The sequence below is a fragment of the Podarcis tiliguerta genome (assembly GCF_965153285.1).
Source record: "Podarcis tiliguerta genome assembly, chromosome: 14".
Taxonomy (NCBI): domain Eukaryota; kingdom Metazoa; phylum Chordata; class Lepidosauria; order Squamata; family Lacertidae; genus Podarcis; species Podarcis tiliguerta.
In genome coordinates, this window is record NC_139547.1 from 35207959 (window position 1) to 35232418 (window position 24460).

At 51.2% G+C, this 24460-nt stretch overlaps 1 protein-coding gene across 1 annotated transcript; it reads left to right on the forward strand.

The window, feature by feature from the left end:
• The first annotated feature begins 45 nt into the window (after positions 1–45).
• On the forward strand, positions 46–22746 carry RHBDL1 (rhomboid like 1). Its single transcript, XM_083414115.1, is given in 9 exon segments — positions 46–728; positions 730–1080; positions 10384–10542; positions 12417–12641; positions 13758–13906; positions 14962–15074; positions 17994–18094; positions 19684–19744; positions 20086–22746. Coding segments are annotated over 9 exon segments (2013 nt in total). The 5' UTR covers positions 46–146; the 3' UTR covers positions 20358–22746.
• The last annotated feature ends 1714 nt before the right edge of the window (positions 22747–24460 follow it).

Genomic DNA, 24460 nt, shown 5'->3' on the forward strand with positions numbered 1-24460 from the left:
CTGCTTTCTATCCCTGTGGATGATAAACAGCGTATTATATATATAAAAAAATTTCCAGCAGCACCTTAGAGACCAACTAAGTTTGTTCTTGGTATGAGCTTTCGTGTTCATGCACACTTCTTAGTTCCAGATGTTCTATAACAGTGATGTGGAACCAGTGGCCCTCCAGGCCTCTGTATCTGGCCCTTGGGACTCTTCCCAGGCCACACGCAACCTCCCTAAGCCTCCAGAAATGCTCTCCATCCTCCTCACCTGCTTTTGCCTGGCTGGATCGCACCCTAAAGTGTGATCCTTCCTCTTGCTGGCAGAAATGGCCCCCTCCTCTTCTGTTTTTTGCCTGGCTGGACTACGCCCCTTACCGGGCACTGCCTGCACCTGTTGTTCCGCCCCCTTTCGCCTCTGGTCCTGCCCTCTGCCGGCATGTGGCCCGCGGCAGGTTACCCATGAGGGAATACGGCCCTCGGGCTGGAAGGAGGGGGGAAAGGGCTCTCCACCCCGCTCCTGTCCTTTGGGATCCCTTCCCCGCCAATCGGGTGGGAGAAAGAGGCGGGTCCGTGCGAGCCTCCCTCCCTCCCTCGCTTCGCGGGCGCCGCCGGCCGCTGCGGCTCCGGGTGGCCCGCCGCGCGCTCCTCTTCTCCCTGCGCCGCTTCGCGAGGGCGCCAGAGGGGGCTGCAGCGCTGCTGCTGCTGCGTGCGCCGGGCGCCCGTCCATCCGTCCCTGTTCGCAGCAGCAGCAGCAGCGAGGAGAAGCGGCGCTTGCCTGCCTGCCTGCCCGCCCGGCCGCCGCTCCTGCGCAACGCCCTCCCTCGCGCCGCCCGAGGCGCAGCGGGCGCCTCCCTCGCCTCGCCTCTCCCCGCCCCGCCGGGCTGCCCTAGGCTCCGCCTGCCCGGCTCGCTGCCTGCCACTCGCCTCGGGAACCCGGGCTGCTGCTGCTGCTGGTCCCGCTGCTGCTGCTCGCTCGCCTTCCCGGCGGGGGAAAGAAGGCAAGGCAGCCGCCGGTGGTGCCAGTGCCGCCGCCGCCGCCCGTGCGCCCTCGCGCTCCTCCGCTGTCGTCCTCTCCCTCCGCCGTCCAGCCCAGCAGGTATATGGATAGAAGCTCGTTGCTGCAGCTCATCCAGGAGCAGGTGAGCCAGGCGGGATGAGGCGCCGTTTCCACGGCAGCGTCGCTGCCGGCAGGCTCCCCTTGGCATGGGGGGGTGGGGGTGGGGAGGAAAGGGGGCGGCGGGGATGGGGTGCGGGCAGTGGCAGTGGCATCTCGTGGAAGGGAGGGGGTCGCAGCTGGGCAAACAGGTTGCAGTGCCCCGGAAAAGCGACTCCTCCGGCTGCTGGTGTGGGGTCGGGCGGGCACGGTGCCAGCCCTCCCGCTGCTTGCCTTGGCATCGCTTTGGCCGGGCCACGTGTGGCTGTGCCAACCAGGAGATACTCCAGCTTCAGGGTGCTGGAGGGAGGGGAAAGAAATGGGCAGGCATGGGCGGGGTGAGGACTAGGTAGAGCCGTCCATGAGCACCTTCCGAATGGAGGGTGGCAGGGGCCCATTTAGATGGTGGTGGGTTATTTCACGATGGATCCATAAGGGATTTGCCTGGAATTTTCATTCATTTATTTTTATTTGGTGTGGTGGGAGATTTAGACAGGTGTTGCCCCACCCCCAGCTTTCAGATCTGTGGATCTTGCTATTGCCATTTATCGTGTTGCTTCGTGACCCAGAGGTCACCTAATGTGAAAACCTGCACCATGCATTCAAACCACTCTCATGCCACTTTAGCAGTCATGGCTTCCCCTAAAGAATCTTGGGAGCTGTAGTTTGTTATGGGTGCTGGGAACCGTAGTTCTACATGTGGTCTCCTAACAACCCTCAGCACTCTTAATGAACTACAATTCCTAGGATATTTTTGTGGTGGTGTTGGTGGTGAAACATAACTGTTTAAAGTGGTCTGAGAGTGTGTTAAATGCATAGTGCAAATATGACCTCCAGCACTGCCCGTCGCTGATCCAGAGAGCATAGAGCCAGCCTTCATGGGCTGAATCACTGCTGCTGGTGGGTAACCCATCTTTGCTGTTGCCTTTGGCCCTGGCCCCATGCCTATCCAGCCTAAAGGTCTGAGACCAAGGAAGAACTGGCACGAGTTTGTACTGAAAATTAGATGGGGTGCTCATTTATTTATTCATTATTGCATTTATATCCCACCTTTTCTTAAAGGAGCTTAAGGTTGTGTGCGTAGTTCTTCCCTCTTTCCATTTTATCCTCACAATAACTCTGCAAGATAGGTTAGGCCGAGAGAGATTGCCTAGCCCAAGATTACTCAGGATGAGTGCGGATTTGAGCCTTGGTCCCTCAGGTCCTGCTCTGGTGCTGTAACCACTACACAACACGGCCACTGACATGGCTGAACGCCAGGGCAGTATGCCTGGCAGGGGAACAAAAATGTGTTTGCAGCATGACAGGATCTGTGGATTCCCCACTGATGGAATCAGGGCTCTGAGTCTTAGTGGGACCACTGCCTTCTTGGGTACCATAGAACTGTAGAGTTGGAAGGGACCACGAGGGTCATCTAGTCCAACCCCCTGCAACACAGGAATTTCTTCCCCATCATAGCATTGGAACCCACAATCCTCAGAGTAAGAATCTCATGCTCTACTGACTGAGCTATCTTTTGGTGACTTTGCAAGGAACTCAAAACCTTGTCTTCAGAGCAGCTGAAATTATCTTGCTGAAGGCTGGGCCAATTGTGCTTCTGTCACTTCTGTCACCCCTGTGTCCAGTTCAGTCAGCGGCCTCTCAGGCAAAACCCCCCACAAACCTTCATGGCATATTTCGTTTTGTCAAAGTGACCGTTTGTTTGGCTGTCTGTGAAGGATCCCTTCATAAGAACTGCCGGGATCTGCTGTTGTTCCTGAGCTGAGCGCTGGCATAACGGTTTGGCTCAAAGCAGTGACTGCAAAGCCCAGAACAGCCCCAGCTTCAAATGGCACCTTGGCTAAGAGTTCAGTTGGTGGGCTGAGGAGTCACCATGCTGTTGGTCTCTGCACCAGCAGCATGGGGACATGGGTACCACCAGCCTGTTTCACAGGGCTGTTGTAAGTGTTGCTGACATAATGGATGTGAAATGCTTGAGTGCTGTTGTGGAGCAGAGAGTTGTTGCGCTCTGATCCTTCTTATGAGATTTCCGTAGGAATCTGGTTGGCCACTGTGAGAACAGGATGCTGGGCTGGGCGGAACATTGGTCTGATCCAGCAGGCTCCTCTTATGATCTTATTGAAAGCTCTTTGTAATATTATTATGGGACTGCATTCAATCTCAATGTGAACAAGTGGCCTTGACCTGGTGGTGAAAACTGGAGTATGTCGTTACTGCTTCTGGACCAGTAGATGAGCCCCAGATTTTATATTAGTTGGACAGCATACTATGACCCACAAACCACATGAGCTGCCCTAGCCAGACCCTCAGCCCATCTGGTTTAGTATTGTATACACTGACTAGCAGCAGCTCTCCAGGCCCTACCCGGAAATCGAACCAGAGGCCTTCTGGGGGCAAGGCAGATGCTCTACCATTCAGCTACAGTCTCTATCCATTAACTGGAGAGCAACACAGCTAGGGCTTCACACCATCATTAAGGTGAGAGTCACATAGAATTCTGGGAGATAAATTAAAATCTTTGCTATAGGATAGTTGGGACTGCAGATCCTATGCACACTTGCTTGGGCGTAAGAAGTGCAGAATTCAGTGAGACTTCGGTGGAAGCATTCGTAGGATTGCACAATGAAAATAGCAGTTCTAAGCACTGTTTACTCCCACCATGTTGAATGGGGCTTATTTCCCTAGTAGGTTTAGAATTATAACTTGGACAAGTTTATAACAGCTCTTCCTCAGTATTCCCAACTGTGAAATGGGAACAGTAAAGCTTGTGTACAAACAAAACAAAATTAGAAATGCAGCTGACTCAGCTGATCTAATACAGCTTTGTTCCCTGGTTTATTCCATCACAGGGGCTGATGCGAGGGGAGGAATGAGCTTGCCTTATTCTCCTTCCTATGAAGATAACTTACTGCATGACCTGAGCTCAGTCCTCTCAAAGCACACTTTTTTGGGGGGGGGGGAGTTTTGTGTTAGCACAGAACTCCATGAAGCTGGGTATTTAATCTAAGCAGGGAGCAGTTAACTTCTGGCACTCCAGATGTTGTCGGACTCCAAGTCCCATCAGCCCCAGCCAGCACGGTGAATGATCAGGAGTGCTGGGTGCTGATCTCTAACAAAGTCTGGAGGGACACAAAGATTACCTGATGTGCCTGACTCACACAAGAAGTTATGTGTGGCGAAAGGGAGAGGGTGAACTTCTTGTAGGAGCACTGGAAGCTACCTTATAGTGAGTCAGATCACTGGTCCATGCAGCTTACTATTGCCCACACTGACCGGCAGTGCCTCTCCAGCAGGAGTCTGAACAACATGCCTGTGAACTGCGATGCAGGAACGTGCGTGGCTGTACTTGCAAGTTTCGTGTAAGTTACAGTACTTTGTGGTTAGCATGCGCTGGGCGATGCTGTGCCGGGGCAAGGCAGAGAGGAAAGAGCAGCTGGCTACAACAGGGGCAGCTGACTAGCTTTATAATATGCTGACCTAAATAATCCACATGAACGGCTTCCACTATCCCCCAGTGACCTCCCAAGGGAGAGAGGAAAAGCAGCTGCTAGGAGCAGTGGGGCTTTAATTGTCAGCATCCCGGAATTTACTCTGGGTTAGGGTAGCCCCTCCAGGATCAAGAGAAGACACTGTAGCAGGGTCAGCCCCTAAGCAGGAGATTCAGGAGTGCTGAGGTGCGACTCACCCTTCTCATGTTCCATTCCATGCTGTAATGCAGGGACACGGAAGCCTTTTTTAGCCTTGGGGCTGCATTCCCTACTGGGCAACTTTGGTGGGAGGGGACATGCCGGTGGTGGGCGGGGCCCAGGGCAAAACTGGGTGGAGCCACAAATGCAAATTTTAAAGGGATGTCAATTTTACCTGTGTAAAGGAGGCTGGTTTCTACAGACACACGCCCTCTCTATCCTCCAAAGCAAGAGGCATTATCAGAATTCAAGGACACTTTCCAGCCAGGCAAAAACACTCAAGCAGGGTGCAAATCAGGGGCAGTGAGGGGTGTGGCTTGAGGAAAGAGGGTGTGTCTGATGAGTGGGTGGGGCCTCCAAAAGGTTGTGTGTGTCTATAAGTGGGTGTGGCCTGGGGAAAGGGTGTCTGCCTGGAGAGGGGCGTGGCTTGGGGGGGAAAGATGAGGCTCACAGATGGTTGTGGGGAACTCAGGTTTGGCCTGGAGAGAGAGAGGCCTGGCAGTCTGAATTTGGCCCATTGAGGCCCCGCCAACTGTACTATAAGGTATTTTATTCCCACTTTCTCCACTGAGAGAAAATTTTCCAAAGTGGCTAACATTATAACCTTAAAAACAAACAGCCTTCAACAACATGGCAAGGAAACAGAGCAGCAAGACTGTAATGGCAGCAGTTGCAAACAAACCCTAAAGGCATAAATGCAGAATTAATGAAACAGCAGGCACGGAATAGAGCAGCAGCTTACAATCCCTGAAGGTGTGTGTTTTTGATTTTTTTAAAAAAAGTTCTGTTGGGTTCAGTAGAAACAGTAATGCTCAATTGCTTGGGCAAAGAAGAGTCAGGGGACGCTGTCCAAGTGCTGAACCAGTGGGGATACAATAATGGACTGGATGGGGCCCAAGAAGATGCAGCTGAAACCTGACAAGGTGGAGGCGCTGTGAATCCTAGGTATGGGAAGTGAGCCCAAGGCTTGCTCAGGTTATGCTCCCTCCAAGAGAGAAAGTGCATGGAGTTGTATGACCTACTCAGACTTTTGGCATTTGGCCCATCACTTTTCTAGCCTCGAAAAGCCTGTTTGTTATTCAAAGTAGATTTGATATGATGGAGCGCTTTTAACCCACTTTAATTGTGCAAACCTACATTTTTTTGTTGCAACCAAATCCCTCTAGCAAAACAGTCTGGAGGGCTCCTAAGATGCAATGGATTCTCCCCCACCCCCCTTGCTAAATGCTCCACCACTAGACAGCGCAACCCACCACGTCACAAGAGGGACCAATTCTTGTTTGCGGTGTGGGGAAGGCACGGCTTGCAATGCATTTAGCAAAATGAAGGGTTGTTCTTAGCCTGGGGCAACCTCTGCCCCCAGAGCATGTTTTTGTCCTTGGCAATATATTTCCAGGTATTGACAGCCACATGTTTGGCATAGCTATAGTTCAGATGCCCTTGCATGCTGTTGGACCCTGAAAACTACTAGTAGCTGACTTTCACCAGCCAGGACTTCCTTGTGCTGGGAGATGGGCAGGCGAGGACAGAGTGCTTTCCTGCTGCTCAAACCTGATGACATTTCTCTCTGTGTGTTCCTCCTTCCCTCCCGCCCCACACATTCCCTGTCCTGCCCATTTCTCAATGACATTGCCAGCTTTTTCTCTTTTCTGTGCCTTCTCTTCCCTGGGGGGATAAAATGGCAAAGACAATGAATGTGTAGAATAATTTTGTTTTACTAGCTCTGCCACATGCTTGGAACCGTGGGCACTTTGGATGCCCTGGGCAGGGTTTTTGAGGGGTGCATTTCTTTCTGGCTAAACCTTCCACCTTAGATTATTTTGTGTGTGTATTCCCCCGCTCCCACCAATAGAACAAAATAGCAATATAGACTAATCCATTTTATTATACAGTGGTACCTCTGGTTAAGTACTTAATTCGTTCCGCAGGTCTGTACTTAACCTGAAACTGTTCTTAACCTGAAGCACCACTTTAGCTAATGGGGCCTCCCGCTGCTGCTGCGCCGCCGGAGCACAATTTCTGTTCTCATCCTGAAGCAAAGTTCTTAACCGGAGGTACTATTTCTGGGTTAGCGGAGTCTGTAACCTGAAGCGTCTGTAACCTGAAGTGTATGTAATCTGAGGTACCACTGTATATACTTTTTTGTGGTATAAGCTTCTGTGGATTCAAGTCTACTTCATCAGATGTGCACAAAAATTATATAGTGTTATAGGTTGGGGAGGGGGTGTCAGTCAGGGGGTGACCATGGGTCACTTCTAAACCTATGATCCTGTATCAGGTTAGAATCTATAAGGGAAACTCTGCTGAACCAGTCAGACCAGACTCTTTGTAAGATAATGGCATGAACTGGCCAGCTAAGTGCTGCCATTTACATGTCCAAGGAGGTTACCCTGTTGCCATAGAGACAAGTGGCTGGGCCTTTTCCCACCTCATCTGGCTGGATGCCATAGGAGGGATAAAAATATGCCAAGAGAGCTCTCTCTCTGTGTGTGTGCGCTCGTGCATTTTTGGCTGATGCTAGAAGCTATATACGCAGAGGCTTGTCTTGCTGTGTGGTGAACCCAGCGCTATGGCTTGGGGATCTCCCTGGGAACAATGGGGAGGTAAGATCTGTTGAAGCGCTCATGCTGTGAGCCCCTCTGTCCTATGCTCATGTTACAGATATATGTAAGTAAATGATGTACCCCAAAGACAACACAGACTCCTCTGACCTTCACTCCAAGGGATCCAAGCCCTGGGTAATTGTGGGAATCTCTGGAGTCTCTTGCTACTCAGAGATTGGGGTGCGCATGACAGCCTGTTTCCCTAAACTCTCTTTCTCTCATTCAGCAGTTCTTGACATTCCTGAAGACGGCCTTACAAGTGGAAAATAGTTCTTTCCAGATACAAAAATAGCCACACATCTCAGGGTGGGTTAGTCATGTTGATTAGCAGAAATGCCTTGGGGAGACTATAATGGCCCCCAGAGACACTTTCAGTCATGTCTCCACAGTGTCCTACTTTGCAGCAGACAGTCCTCTTATCAGAAGGGCCGCCCAGTCTAAGTTTAGTTTAAAGAACCTTAAGAAAGGAGAGCAGGAGGGGCTGCGAAGTTGCCCATCGATGATTTGAACACATGGATAGCAGACTGAGCCATCGGGCACACAGCTCACGTGGTCACAGTCTTTTCCATAATGGGGAGATGTATTTCAAACAGAGTTTAAATTATAAATTACACTCCTCTTGTAAAAATGTACACCTGCACATATATGTTAGCTGTTCCGATTAGCGCAAGAAAATTTTATACAGCCTTTTGCTTTTCCTTTATGGATATGCATTTTCTCTTTTTTAGGGGGGTGGGTGCCTAAGCAGATAGATACCATTAAAAAACAACAACAAATAAATGAAGCTGAGATTCTCATGAAATGCTTAAGGGGGGAATCAATTTGGGTTTCAACACTGCATATGAGGCAGGTTGCTTGATTTTGAGAAGTGAGTTGACCAGTGCCCAGAAACCTTTCGGAAACCAACTACCATACATGTTTAGATCTACTGAAGCCAACTCATGAAGTCATCGCCTTGGTTAGCAGTGCTAGCCCTGGTTCTCAGTGTAGTGCTGGGAATGTTCCCTGCCTGGAATCCTGGAGAGCCTCTGCCAGTCAGTGTAGACAGCTCTGTGCTAGATGGACCAATGGTCTGATTTGGTATGAGGCCGCTTCCTATGTCCCCCAGAATGTTATCTTCTGTTTGGTAATTTTCAAATGCAAATGGAAGATGGTCAGGAGAGATTTTTGGCACAGCGTTACTCAACAAAAGCTGTTTATTGAGCTGTTTGTTAAAATAATTCTTTGGCTTACTGTTGCAACAGGCACTTTCAGCTGTTGCGTTAATGTCTCGGTTGGAAGATTGATTGTTGTGGGTGTGTGTGTGTGTGCGCGCGCATGTGTGTGTAAAAATCCAAGTTCTGCATTGTCTCAAATTCTTTCCTCCCCCGCCCCAAATTATGCAGATGAGCCAAGTTGATTATATTTATCTTGAATAATAGATTCATTTGGCTACAGAGGACGGTTGAGGACACAGTGGTCTGTTTTTTAAGGGCACGTGAAGGAGGAATGCATTTCGAAGTGTGTTAGGGCAATCAAATTTATTTTTGCTCATCCTTAAGATTTCATCTCCTTGCACTCTCGCCACCTCCACATCCCTTGGGGTCCCTTCCAACTCTACAATTCTATGAAGACTCAGACTGCGCTGCTTACTGGTTCAATGCCTGCCTGCCTGCCTGCCTTTTACCTGTGGATCACTGCTACTTACTGAATCAGGCAAGGAACTATGCAGGATGTTGAAGCCAGAATTACACCGGGTTCAATGTATCCCCTGCTTAACTTCAAAGTTTTGGATTGCAAAATTGCTCCGGTCACAGGCTTGAAAGTGTCAACCAAGCCCCAGGTCAGCGTGGTGTAGTGGTTAGTGTGTTGGTCTAGGAACTGGGAGACCAGGGTTCAAACCCCCACTCAGTCATGAAGCCAGCCAAAGGGTGCATTCAAATGTGGGGTATATTGCCTTAGTTTTCTTGCTTATAATGCTGAAGCTTCTTTTCCATTTTCTAATGTCCCTTTCATGTTGCAGCACCTGCTGCATCATGGAACTGTGGCTTTTTGACCGATATACTAGCCTGTCACTCTAAATTTCATTCACGCCAAGTAAGCACGTTGTGACATAGAAAAACGAACATCAGTGAACACCGCAGCTCACCTCTTTCTCCGTTAACACCTCCACCCTTTCTGCATGTGTCTATTTCTGTTCCCCCACGATTGCCCCCTGAAAATGGAAGGGAAGAACTCTATGCTGGTATAGCACCCCAAAATTCTGCCACTTTACTCCCACAATTTTCCGGGTCAAGGGAGCTGCAAACGGATTTTTTCTGGAATCAAAAATAACACAGAAATAAGCTCTAAACGGCTTTTCTGTGTGCGTTTCTGTGTGCGGCTCTGGCTCACCAGAGCAGCGATGTCACGCTGGCCACGTGACCACGCTGGCCACGTGACCCGGAAGTGTCTTCGGACAGCGCTGGCCCCCGGCCTCTTTGAGTGAGATGGGCGCACAACCCTAGAGTCTGTCAAGAGTGGCTCGTACGGGCAGGGGTACCTTTACCTTTACCTTTAAGCTCTAAACAAGCACTGTAGTCCGTTAGTTTTCCCAAAGTGACTTCTACATGGTGTGAAAGTTCAAATGTAATGCAGAACAGGGAAACATCAGGAAAACAAACGAAACTGCCTTGCCAATACAGCCACAGTTTTGGCCTGTAACTTACCTTGCAGGGTTGTTGTGCAGAAGGTGGGAAACAATGAGCTCCTTGGAAGGGAAGGTGGGATATAAATGCAATAATAAAAAAATGGCTAGGAACTTGAGGTTGTCAGGGCGTGGGAGCTAACCAACCAGCAATAATTTAGGGATACGGAATTCTTCATCCAGTATCAAATTCTGTCCTTGCACAGAATAAACAGCCCTGCTGAGATGGATCACCACTCTTGATTTCCAGCTTATTCGTTGTCGCTAATGCCCAGTGCTGATTCTTCAACAGCTTGATCCTGAAAACACCGGTTTCATTGGCGTGGAGACCTTTGCCAGCCTGGTACACAGCCATGAACTGCCTCTGGACCCCGCAAAACTGGAGATGCTGGTGGCATTGGCACAGAGCAACGACGAGGGACAGATCTGCTATCAGGAGCTGGTAGACCTGGTCAGTGGCATGAGTCCTGGCAGCCACCGTAGTTGTGGCTGCATCAGCGCTTGTGATTCTGCAGGATTTCTGACCTATACCTCTTAAGATAAAATAAGAATCACTAAGCAAGTTCACACAAAGCATTAATTGGAAAGAGCAATAAAAGCAGACTTTTTGTAGGTAAGCTTGTTTGAGCAAAGAAAGATGTAGGATGAAGGTGCCTGTCTAACATCACAAGTATTGGACGTAACAAACGCTCCCTGCAAATGATGGTTTGCAGATTGAAGCCCACTGGGTGGGCCTTGGGACAGTCACAGTCTCTCAGCCTAACTCGCTTCCCAGGGATGCTGTGAGAGCAAAATAAGGAAGAAGAGAACCAATGTCAGCCACCCGGAGCTCCTTGGAGGAAAGGTGCAATATAAATGCAATACGGGTGGTGCTGTGGGTTAAACCACAGAGCCTAGGACTTGCCGATCAGAAGGTCGGCGGTTTGAATCCCCGCGACGGGGTGAGCTCCCGTTGCTCGGTCCCTGCTCCTGCCAACCTAGCAGTTCGAAAGCACGTCAAAAGTGCAAGTAGATAAATAGGTACCACTCCAGCGGGAAGGTAAATGGCGTTTCCGTGTGCTGCTCTGGTTCACCAGAAGTGGCTTAGTCATGCTGACCACATGACCTGGAAGCTGTACGCCAGCTCCTTCGGCCAATAAAGCGAGATGAGCGCCGCAACCCCAGAGTCGGCCACGACTGGACCTAATGGTCAGGGGTCCCTTTACCTTTGCCTAAATATAATTATAAAACTTCATGCCTCTCTTTTCCACTCGAATGTGCTTTCCCTGCCTGCCTGCCTGCCTGGCTTGAGCAAAATGTTTTGCCAAATTTTGAAGCCAGTAAGATTTTGTAGAAGTCAGACATATCCACTGATCTCCCTCTCCATCACAACAACCTTGCGAGGTAGGTTAGGCTGAGAGATAGAGACTGTCCCAAGGTCACCCTGTGGGTTCCTATAGGGGAAAGCTTCACAGGAGAAAGACCCAGTATATGTAGAATCCCCCGCCCTCCTGTAATCTTGGATAGCGAAGGGGGAGGGAGAGTCCAATTAAAGGGATAATATCCAATTCTCCTCTTTTTTTCCTAAGTTCTTTGTTAAAAAGCATTTAGGCTGCACCAGCTATCCAGTTCTGAATACTTAATAGTCAATAATTTCTCCTTAATTGGCTCAGCTGAATGCCAAGATGGTAAGGCAAGGAGGAAGGCATTAGTAGGCAGGCTCCGTCTGCACACCGTGTGACCTGCAATTCAATTCCTGAATGCAGCACATCTCCCTGAGCAAGGTCTTTTGGTGCTCATCATGCAGCCCCAAAGGACTGAGCTTGCCCTTAAGCACCAGGGAAGCTGGTGGGAGGTCAGGCCCCACAGTGCCCCCTGCTGGCCAAACATGGGGTCTCCCTCCCTTAAGCCAGTCCGCGTTTAGCTGGGAAGCAGGAGTAAAACTCTCGGCAGCCACCTTTTTTTTAAGAGCCAGTGTCTCCTAGTTCGAGTATCTTCTGAAACTACGAACTCACCAGGCCAGCCTTTCTCTCTTAGCCTCAGCTCCCCATCTGTGACAAAAGGGTATTAGGACTGACCTACCTAACAGGGGTGTCTGTAAGGCTGTTTTCCATCTCTTGCTGCCAGTTTCTCATAGTAATTCTCTTGGATATATTTGCAAGGCAAGGTTAGCAGCTGACTGGAGGCTTTAAGCAGTGCTGACAAAGGGCAATAATACAGAGCATCATTTACTGGCTGGCTGGGGGGTGGGGGTGGCGAGAGCTGGAGCCTGGGGGGCTGGTTCGCCCCGAGAGCTCCAGGGAGCGGGTCTCCTGCCTCTTTGCATGACGTGGCCCCTCTCTGCAGATCAGCAGCAAGCGGTCGAGCAGCTTCAAGCGAGCCATCGCCAACGGGCAGAGGGCGCTTCCCCGCGATGGGCTCCTGGACGAGACGGGACTGGGCTTCTACAAGCGCTTTGTGCGCTACGTGGCCTACGAGATCCTTCCCTGCGAGATGGACCGGAGGTGGTACTTCTACCAGCACCGCACCTGCCCCCCTCCGGTTTTCATGGCAGTCGTCACACTGACCCAGGTGGGAGGAGAGGTGATCTGCTGTTCGCCCGAGTGCCAGTGGAGGGCACCCTCCTCTTAGGGGGAAGAGGCAGCCCCTGGTTAACTTTTAAAACTTTTAAAGAAAGTCTTGTGGGAGACGCCAGGTTCTGCAGCTAGAGGAATTCTCCTTGTGTGCATGCACCTGTGTTTTGATCATATGTATAAAAAGAATTCCTGCTGATATAAAACAAAATGCTGCAAATGGATCTCGTTTACAGTCAAACCTTGGGTTACAGCTGCTTCAGGCTGCGTTTCTTCGGGTTGCGGACTGCTGAAACCCGGAAGTACCGGAACAGGTTACTTCTGGGTTTTGGCAGTTGCGCATGCGCAGAAGCGCTGAATCGCAATCCGCGCATGCTCAGATGCGGTTGCAAACGCTGCAGGTTGTGAACGTGCCTCCCTCACTGATCACGTTTGCAACCTGAGCGTCCACTGTATTCCAGTTTTGCACAACTTATTCTGCTTTGCCTACTCATGGGTGGGGGAGGTGCTGAACCCCAACAATTTCTGCGTCCCCCAACTATTTGGACACCTGAGATTTGACTAGGCATTGGCCCCACCCTGTTTCTTTCTTGCAGTCATATATTTGCAACCCTGAGGACCAGCATATTGCTTTGTTTTTTTTAAAAAGGAGAATAATTTAGTGACCAGTACAGTGGTACCTCGGAGGTCTGTTCTTAACCTGAAACTGTTCTTAACCTGAAGCACCACTTTAGCTAATGGGGCCTCCTGCTGCTGCTGTGCCGCCGGAGCACAATTTCTGTTCCCATCCTGAAGCAAAGTTCTTAACCTGAAGCACTATTTCTAGGTTAGTGGAGTCTGTAACCTGAAGGGTATGTAACCTGAAGCATATGTAACCCGAGGTACCACTGTATTGCTTTGTGTGGCTTTTTCTGGTCTCCTGTTCATTTCCAGCCTAGACGCAACCTGTTTAATGCATTTTCAGCTATTTTCTTGAGGACTAGAGACATAGGAAGGGGAGGCAGGTTCATCAACTTTATCTCTGGGTGTTGCCAAGGTGCTGGACAGCCTCACACCCATTTGGACACCATAGTAGAGCATCCTAAATAACCTCCCCACATCCTGTTTCTATTAGATCATAGTATTCCTCTGCTATGGGGCCCGGCTGAACAAGTGGGTCCTGCAGACATACCACCCCGAGTACATGAAGAGCCCCCTCGTGTACCACCCGGGACACCGCGCTCGTGCCTGGAGGTTCCTCACCTACATGTTCATGCATGTGGGGTAAGTGTCTGCCTTGTCTTGCCCCTCGTTGCTTCCAGCAGAGCCAGGGTCGGGAACCTCAGGCCTAGGGGCCAAATACAGCCCTCCAAACCTCTCTATTTCTCTCTCGGAACTCTCTGCAGCAGTGGCGTAGCATGGGTTGTCAGCACCCGGGGCAAGGCAAGTGAGAGAGAGTGAGTGAGCCAGGTAGGGGCAGAGAGCTGCGAGTGCGAGCGCCCCCCCCCATATGTTGCGCCTGGTGCGGCCAGCCCCCCTGCACCCCCCATGCTACGCCACTGCTCTGCAGGCCACTCCCCCTCTGCAGCCACGCCCCTTGCCAGCCCTGCTCCACCCCTTTCTTGAGTGTTTCTGCCTGGCTGGTATGTGCCCCCGAACTCTGATCGTGCCTCTCAATTTCTATGATGGAGGCTAGAGAGGAGTGAGTGAGTCAGTGTAGGAACTAGCCTACTGTGTAAAAGGTGGAATTTGCATTAGGCCCTCTGCCTACCCTTGGCATGTGGCCCCCAGAAGGTTGCCTGGTTTGGCAGCGTGGCCCTTGAGCTGAGAAACGTTCCCTGGATGAGAGATGTGCAAGTGAGCAAGCTGACTCCGTATTTTTGCAATGTGGGTACAGATGGGGGCGGGGAGGGGTCTATGGGCAGGGGGCACTAGCCCACTGCCACTGCAGGTTAGCTCAGCCAGTGCAGCATGAGACAGTTAATCTCAGGGTCGTGGGTTTGAGCCCCACGTCGGGCAAAAAGATTCCCGCATTGCAGGGGGTTGGACTAGATTGTCCTCATGGTCCCTTCCAACTCTACAATTCTGTGAGATTCCTTTGGGTTCTGGAGGCAGCAGGAGAGGCTCCTTCGTTTGGGCAAACGGCACCTGCAGACCTAGAGGAGGTGACGTTTGGGCCTGAGAGCTTCCGAGACCTGAGAACATCACAGGGTTTGGGGAGGGAGCAACACGGCAAGTTTCTAGCTCTCATCGTTTCTGGCAAGGTGAGCTGAACGTTGTCTGTCCCCTGCTGGGATTCTTGGCTGCTGAGCTCACTGCCTTTCCGTGTCTCTTTCCAGGTTGGAGCAGTTGGGCTTCAACGCCCTCTTGCAGCTGATGATCGGGGTACCCCTAGAGATGGTCCACGGTATCCTTCGCATCAGCTTCCTCTACCTCGCAGGAGTTCTGGCAGGTGAGGGAGCACGGCTTGCAACTCCACTGTTCTCTAAGCCCCGCTGCTGGACACCATAAATCTGTTAGCCCTTAGGCCAGGGTGGGGGAGAAGTTTCAGCCTGAGGGCCACATTCCCTGCTGGGCGACTGTCAGGGAACTGCCATCAGTGCCGGAGGGAGAGAGCAAAATCCAGAGGGATTCCGGAGAGCATCCATCGATTGGGAGAGGCAGCCCATCTTCTGGGGAAGAGAATCAGCGTAGCACCAGTGGAGAAGGGGGGCAGATGGGGGAAGCGGCGAGGCGGTCCCATGACTCCTTGCCGGGGACCAGCGGGGAGAGTAGAGGTCCTCCGCTGCCTACGCCCTCCTTGCGCAGAGAGAGTAGGAGGAGACTAGGTGTCAAAGAGCTTCTTTGCTGGAAGAAGTTTAAGAAACGCCCACTGATGGATTCTGCCAGCGATTGAGACAGCCACGGGTGAGTGGCTGTCCGGACAGAAAAGGTTCACTCAGGCAACCCAGCCAGGTGTTTGCACCGGCTTACACACAAGCAACCCCTAGAACCATTACAGCGACCTTCCAAGGGGCCTTGCACCAGGGGTAGGAGGGGCAAGAGGCAAAAGTGGGCGGGGCCACAAGGGTACCTTTTGCCTTGTGCAGCAGGCTAGTCTCTGAACACCCCTGTCTCCATCTTCCATCATCCAAATTCACATTCCAGGCTGGGGCACATTCCAGCCAGGCCAGGACCCTCTGGGAGTTGTTCAGCACAGCCAGAGAGGGGTGGGGCCTGGGGAGAGTTCTGAGGGCCAGGTAGAGAGGCCTGGAGGGCCACACTCAGTCCTCAAGCCTGAGGATCCCCAGAGTGGCTTAACAGTCATTCTCTCTTCCCAGGGAACTCTGGGTATTGTAGCTCTGTGAGGGGAACACAGGAGTCTCCTAACAACTTCTCAGCACCTTTAACGAACTACAGTTCCCAGGATATTTGGGGTGGGGGGAGCCATAAGTGGGATGATACTGCTTTACACATATAGTGCAGATGAGGCCTTAAATTGTGGTACAGCACACAACACACACACACACACCCATTGTTGGGGTTTCATTTTGGTTCCATCTCCTTTCCTTCAAGACAGTTTATAAACAGCGCTCTGTGAACCAAAGTTCTGTCTCTGGAGCATCTAAATCCCCCAAAATTTTAGACTGTCTCCCCTGGCTGTAGATCTCTCTCTCTCCCTCTTTCACACACACACACACACACACACAAAGAAAGATCCCTGCATTATCGCACACTGTCTCTGCCCGAGAGTCCAGTCTGACCAAATCCCACGTGGTCCCTGTCCAGGACAGCTGGGGGGCGGGGAGGCATCAGGCTCTAAATTACGGTGCTTTGGGAGAGTATTTATTGGCTGTCACTGCAAGCTTTATTTATTTATTTGTTTGCTGAGCCCCTGGGCAATTAGAGCAGCTGCTGGAATTACTCACCCATCCATGTCTTTTTTGGAGAGGCGGGGTGGTGGTGGTGGAAGGGAGAGCGAAATGGAGGGTGAACAATTCCTCATCAGTCGCTGGCTCTCCTCTCCCAAGCTGCTGTCTCAGCAAAGTACATCTGGGGAGGGAGGGAAGGAACACAATCTGCCGGGCTGCCCCCAGTGGGCTCTGGGGAGAGCATTTCACAGCTTGCTAAGGCCTGTCCAGAAGAGGCTGGTATTTTTCCCCCTCCACAAACCCAAGAAGGTGGGTGGGTTTCAGATCTTCAAGGAGAACCCATCTGAAATTGTTTAAACATGTCAGGCTTTTGTTTTCCCCCTTCCTCCATTCTTTGTTTCTGTCAACCTAGGGAAGCCCCAGATGTTTTGGACTACAACTCATAAGCTCCAGCCAGATTTGCCAAGGGATGATGGGAGTTGCAGTCTGGGGGGGGGGCATCACATTGCTGACCCTGTGGGGGTCATATTCACACCATATGTTGAAAAGACCTTTATACCATTTTAACAGGCATGGTTCACTCCCCCCCCCCAAGAATTATGGGAACTGTAGTTTCTAAAGAGGTGGCACTGTGGGTTAAACCACAGAGCCTAGGACTTGCCAATCAGAAGGTCGGCGGTTCAAATCCCCATAACAGGGTGAGCTCCTGTTGCTCGGTCCCTGCTCCTGCCAACCTAGCAGTTCGAAAGCACGTCAAAGTGCAAGTAGATAAATAGGTACCACTCCAGCGGGAAGGTAAATGGCGTTTCCGTGCACTGCTCTGGTTCGCCAGAAGCAGCTTAGTCATGCTGGCCACATGACCCAGAAGCTGTACGCCGGCTCCCTTGGCCAATAAAGCGAGATGAGCGCCGCAACCCCAGAGTCGGCCACAACTGGACCTCATGGTCAGGGGTCCCTTTAGTTTCTTAGGAGTTCCGAGTGAACAATTAGGAGAACAGTTCCCATCATTCTTTGGGGGTAGCCACGACTGTTCAGGTGTTTAATGTGTGGGGTGCGAAAGGGTTTCATGCTGGAGAAGGCAGTCCTTCAAGAAGAACCAGTGTGGTGTAATGGCTAGAGGGTTGGGCCATGACCTGGGAGACCAGGGTTCGAATCCCCACTCAGCCATGGAGCTCTAGCTGTGTTACCTTGAGGCAGCCGCTATCTCTCAGCCTAACCTACCTCACAGGGTTGTTGTGAGGATGAAGTGGGGAGAAGAACTGTGCACACTACCTTGAGTTCCTTGGAAGAAAATGTGGTATTAAAATATAATAAATAATGTGAAGAATGCCTTGAGGTTTGGACAGGCAAGGGTGTTGCAGGGAGAGGATCATGGGTGTTGATGAGTTACTGAGGGGTGTCCAGACTACATTTTTGCTGGCAACTAAATGCGTGTCAAGTTGCTGAGGCAATGAAAATCCTTTTGTTTGTGGTGCCCCTACCCAACTCCATCCTTTTTCTCCTCCCTATTTCCCTTTCAGGTTCCCTGACCGTCTCCATCACTGACATGAGGGCACCTTTGGTTGGAGGTTCGGGGGGAGTCTACGCCCTCTGCTCCGCTCACCTGGCCAACGTTGTCATGGTGAGTGGGGTGCCACTTTGAACTGAATGGGGGAGGGGAACTTGATGGGCGCTTGGTGGGCTTCAATATGGTGATTCTGTGGTGAGATCTTCAACAAAATGTTGCCGTGCCATGTGGCTCCTGGGTTCTAGCCAGCCAGCCAGCCAGCCAGTACCCCTCAGGAATACAGTAGTACCTTGGGTTAAGTACTTAATTCGTTCCAGAGGTCCGTTCTTAACCTGAAACTGTTCTTAACCTGAAGCACCACTTTAGCTAATGGGGCCTCCTGCTGCCGCCATGCCGCTGGAGCACGATTTCTGTTCTCATCCTGAAGCAAAGTTCTTAACCTGAGGTAATATTTCTGGGTTAGCAGAGTCTGTAACCTGAAGCGTATGTAACCTGAAGCGTATGTAACCCGAGGTACCACTGTACTCCATTCCATTCTCGACTTTCCTCCTTGTTTTCTGGGACCTTCTGTTTGTTTCTCATTTTCCCTAGCAGACATTCTGCACTCTGTGTTCACTGAGCATACTCAGTCCTCATTGAGCTGTGTTTTGGGCGTGGGTGTTCCTCCCTTGACCCTCTCTATGGTTTCTTTTCTGAAATGAATTGTACTTTTTCATGCCTTGGCATTCTGCCAAACGTGGTGATACCTGCCTCTTGTCCCCAGGACTTGGCTAGACAAATAAAAAATATTATTTTAATTATATTAAAAGTATATCACACACTTCATCCAAGGATTGCAGGGGGGTTTATAGAACAGAACGGTGTCATGAAAAACTAAACCAAGTATTTATGTAGCCATTTGGAATATATCCACCTTAAGCAAATGACCCTTCAAGTGACTCACAACAGAACCCCAAAATCCAAACCTCTCAGCCCCCCCCCCCAGGTAAACAGATGGAGACAGAGTGTGCTCCTCCTCAGACCTACAGTCCTGGGACAGCTGGCTGGTGTCACTGGGTGCTGTTTCTGGCAGCGAGCAAGGAAGCCAGATCCCTGCGGCTGCTCCTTCTCTGGCCAGTGGTTGGGGCCTGGTTGGCCTTCCCCTTGTCGTCACCTTCTTCCTGGGAGGTGGGTCGTTCAGCCTCACGGTGGCCTTGGACAATGACAGAGGTCCAAGTATGCTTCCCTTGAGCAGTGCCATTCCAGGGCAAATCTGTGAAGAAGAATTTCAGGATCCGGCTGAAAGCTCCTGGAGATGTAAATATTGGTGGACGCGAAAATTCCACCTAAACATTAGGAAGAACTTCCTGACAGTAAGAGCTGTTCGACAGTGGAATTTGCTGCCAAGGAGTGTGGTGGAGTCTCCTTCTTTGGAGGTCTTTAGGCAGAGGCTTGACAACCATATGTCAGGAGTGCTCTGATGGTGTTTCCTGCTTGGCAGGGGGTTGGACTCGATGGCCCTTGTGGTCTCTTCCAACTCTATGATTCTATGATACCATTTCACTTTACGTTAGATCTGGTCGGCCGCTGCGAGAACAGACTGCAGGAGGTCCGTAGGCCTGATCCTGCAGGCTCTTCTTACGGAAGGGGGTGTGATGAGAAAGGTATCAGGAGAAGAAGCTATGGGCAGGAAAAAAAATCTAATTCTGTTTCTCTCTCCATAGAACTGGGCAGGGATGCGCTGCCCTTACAAACTGCTGCGCATGGTGTTAGCCCTGGTGTGCAGTAAGTATACTGGTCTCTCTTGGTTGGGACTTCCATGGTGCGGGGAAGACACAGGCCTTTCCTCCTGCATCCTTGACCCCATGTGTGAAACCCTAATTAAACACTGTGCAAGGGCCCGGATCCACTCTGGGTCAGCCCCAGATTACCCTGACTTGGATTGGGCCCAATTAAACCCTGAAACTGCTCGGGAGGGGGACATGGACACCTCTAACATAAATGTTATAAGGCACTATGTACATACCAAAGGAGGGGAGGGGCAATGACAGAGAGACATGCCTCAAAGGGACTAGAAGCTTGGGACTCGAGCCGTTGTGATCTCTCGTCTCTCTTTCCCCTCGCAGTGAGCTCTGAGGTGGGCCGGGCCGTTTGGCTGCGTTTCTCTCCCCCCTTGCCCTCTTCGGGCCCCCAGCCCAGCTTCATGGCCCACCTGGCAGGGGCGATTGTGGGCATCAGCATGGGCCTGACCATCCTCCGCAGCTACGAGGAGAACCTCCAGGACCAGTGCGGCTGGTGGGTGGTGCTTCTCTCCTACGCCACCTTCCTGGTCTTTGCCGTCTTCTGGAACATCTTCGCCTACGACCTTCTAGGGGCACAGATCCCGCCTCCCCCGTAGCAATCCCCTCCCGCTTCCCGGTCCCAGTTCTCTCTGCAACACCCGCCCTGGAAGTGCCAAAAACTGCAGACATCGCCGGAGAGAAAGGGAGGGGGCTGACCTGGCGCACAGGAGCGCAGGAGCCCAGCGACCGCGCGCCGCGTCTCCGAAGCGATGCGTCAGCCGGATGCCAAAAACAAGATTAGCAAGGACCCGTGCTAGGCTCCTGCGGGAAGAGGCCGGAGGGCAAACGGGGCAACCTGTGACCCAGGAACGAACAAACTGCCACCCCTTTCCCTAGAATTCCCTCTGTGTCCACCCCCAGCTCAGCTCCAAAGAGGGGTGGGGGGAGATCCCTTAGCAATTGTGTTCTCAGAGATCCCCTTATAGGCATGAGAGTCTATGTATTCTTTTGGGGGAGGGAGGGTTGGTGGGTTGGTGCCCCTTTACCCGTGTCTATTCCAGAGTTTTGTGTTCCTCCGGCAGAGCTGTGTCTGTGATGATGGATGCAGCTGCATCCGATGCCTTCAGATCATTCCTTGTGCTCTTGAGTTGCTGGGTTTGTTGGCTTGTTTGCTTTGTAACCTCCTTCGTTCCCTTGCTTTGGAATTGGTTTTTCTGCGATCTCCTTGGGTAACACCTCTGTGCTTCAGTTTTTTTTACCGGGGAGGGGCTGAGATGGGGGGTGGGGGGGTTCACCTTTTCTTTGGCCTGGGAGTCCTTCCATCTAACCTGTGGTTGGAGGTCTGGTTTTGGGATTCTTCTGTAGGTAAGGAGGGAAATACAGCACCCTCCCATCGCTCAGTGTTTGATGACGTGGTTTGCAGGCAAAAGGTCCCAGTTCAATCCCTGGCGCCTCCAAGGATGGCACTGTCTCAGACCGTGGAGAGGCGCTGTCAATCAGTATAGTCAACATTGAGCTAGATGGTCTGACTTTGTATATAGAGCAGCTTCCTATGCTCCTGTGTGTGTGAGAGTGTGCAGGAGGTCCACACCAATCCACACCAGTGTGCAGGTCTGCGTGCATTATTATGATCATTTAAGGAAACAATCAAGGGTCAAAGCACCTTCCTATGTTTCTATAAATGTGTCTTCTCTGCGCTGAGGAATCTCTGGCCTTAAAGGAGATTCCCGGATGGAACTCCAGGCCCTAATATCTCTGCAAAGTCCATGGGGTTCAGGCAGCTTCCTTCTCCTGCCTTTCTTCCATCACCCTGCCTCTGCCCCCCTTGTATTGCCAAGGTGCCCATTTGGTCCCGATGGAACAGTGACTGAGCAATCGGTCCTGTGCAGGCCCACAGGTTTTGTGTTTCCAGAAGCTGGTTTCTAGAGCAGGGGTTGGTCTAGATCAGGGACAGCCGACTTCTGGATTCTCAGGAGTGTGTGTATGTGTGCGTGCGCAGGGAAGGTGCGGCGTTCTGTGCTGTAGTTAGTAGTTGGGAAGAAAGGCTTGGAAGTATATTTTGCCATGAAGTCCGATCACCTGAATGGGTGGACTGGCTCTTAAAATAGCAAATGCACTTGGTGGGTGGGGGGAGGAGAGCTCCACTTAAAACCCAAAGAGAGAGAAAGCAGGGTCTGTCTTGTGCCATACCTTTGAACAAAATTTTCCGTTTTCTTAAATGAGCATGAACAGTCTTGGCTTAAGACACGGGAAGGCCACATGGAGCCTGGATAAATTTGCTTGAGGAGGTCAGCTGCGCCCTCCAGATGGCCAGTTAACTCATCCTTGGCCTAGATTGATCTTCCGATCCTTTATGAGGACCTTTGACAGTGTTCAACTGCACTGGGGATTGAAGCGGGGAGCCTGAGCAGGTGGGAGAGTGGAGCTCTCTTAGTCTTCTGCCCAGCCTGAGATGGAACCCTCCCCCTCCCCATTTACAGGCAGCTTTTGCTAAGGGTGCTCCAGCAGGAATCCTCCAAACGGGATGGGCTTGGTGAAAACCCTTGGTGGAGCCCTCAACACCTCAAGGCCAGCTAATGGGCTCCACCGTCCTTCTGCTAAGGCCTGGAAGGGTTCCTGGGTGTTTTAATTTTAAAACTTTCCAGCTGGCTTCAAAACGTGCCTTCCTGTCGCAAGGGGTGCCATTTGGGAAGCGAGTTTATTTCGTTTTGCACTGTGGGAGCAGTAGATCTCTGGCACGTGGCCTGTGACAGCACCCCAGATCTTGCTGCACCAGGCTGCTGAAATTGTTCCGTCCCGCTACGAATGGAAATGCACCTGTCTTCGGAGAGATGAAGTCTAAAGATAAACAGGCAGGGGTGAGCATGCAATAGGGGGAGGAGAATTTCGGGGGGGGAGGGGGAGAAAGAGCTTGCTACAAGTAAATGCACTACTACCCAGATCTGAAGTCTGATTTGAAAAGGGGGGGGGGGAGAAGAGAAGTATGAATAAATATTTTGCACACCATCTGCCTGTCTTTCTCGTCTCTCCTTCCAGAGTTCCCCCACATTTTCTCATGGGCCTAAAGTGCTTTACGGCATTCCCCTTTCCATAAGGAGATTGCAGAAGGAGGAAATCAAAAGGGAGAGGGGTTAAAAAAGCAATATATTGATTTCCTCCTTCTGCAATCTCCTTATGGTATATATAAAATACCTCCTGCAAAATAGCAGCAGCCTGAAGATGACCCTTTTGAGATGAGAAAAGTAACAAGGAAATACATTGAAATGTGTGGGATGAATGAATGCGAAGGTATGCAAATGCCCACAAAAGCAAATCACTATGAATGTTCCCTGGCCACATCCACACCATACATTTAAAGCACTACGGTGCCCCTTTGAACAGCTGTGCTACCCCAAATAATTTTGGGAGCTGTAGTATGTTAAGGATGCTGAGTCTCGTTACGATACCTCTATTCCCTCCACAGAACTACAGCTCCCCGAGTTAACAGTCAATCCCTCTTCACAGGGAGCTCTGGGAATTGTAGTTCTGTAAGAGGAGTAGTCATCTCCTCTCTGCACCCTTAACAAACTTCAGTTCCCGGGCTGCTTTCGGGGAAGCAGTGACTGTTTGACATGGCATTGCAGTCCTTTAAATGGTGTGAATATGGCCATTTGTTGTACAAGCTTGCCACAAACAAATCGGGACAGTTGCTCAACAAAAAATGGATATAATTTGACCTCCGTCTCAGCTTTGTGCAAGCAATGGGTGAATGCTTAATAAACAGGTGACCCGGAAGAGCCCTTAGAGAGCTTTGTCTCTAGGAAGCTGTGCAGAGGAGAATTCTTGGATAGTGACATTTTTTTCAGCCTGCCATGATTCCAGGAAAGTATCCAAACTGAACTGAATCACAGTCCCTCTGCACCAAAAGCCACTCTAGGTCCCATCAGCTTTCTTAATTTCAGCAATATTAATTTAGGGGGGGGGAGTGTTCGTTTTTCTTTTGGCCATTACTGGGAGTTGGAAATCCTTGCCAATCTACTTCCATGTTACCTAGAAATCTACAAGGAGATAGAGAGACACCTTCTGCCTGTGTCTGCTTAAGCAAGTGCAGCTTGTGCATTTTCAGGCTTTATCCACAGCAATATATTAAAAAAACACACCCAGAAGTGGAGATTTCTAAAAGAGTGGGAAGTCCTGTATACAATTGGGGAGTGGAGTAGAGACCTTTTCTAGCCAAGGGCAGTATTCCATCATGAGCAATCTTGTGGGGGCCGCATGGCAGTAGTGGGGGGGGGGGCAGAGGTGTGCAGATAAATGGATGTGACCTGTTGTCACCAGTGGCGTAGCGTGGGGGGTGCAGGGGGGGCCAGCCGCACCGGGCGCAACATCTGGGGGGGCGCGCTCGCACTCGCAGCTCTCTGCCCCTACCTGGCTCACTCACTCTCTCTCACTGCAGTGCTGGCTGTGCGAATCCGATCCGAGCCGCCGGGTCGCCGCCCACTGTGGAGGGGAGGGTGCCAGGTGTGCAGTGCGGTGCGGAGAGAGAGCGAGGGACTATCTGGGGGAGGGACAGTGCAGCGGGGGGGGGGCGCACATTACTTGCCTTGCCCCGGGTGCTGACAACCCACGCTACGCCACTGGTTGTCACATCCATTTCTCTCTCCCCATCACCAGTCTGAGTTTCTGCAGTCCTGCACTGAAACAGCCCCCTGAATCACCAATAATGGGTTACGCCCCCATA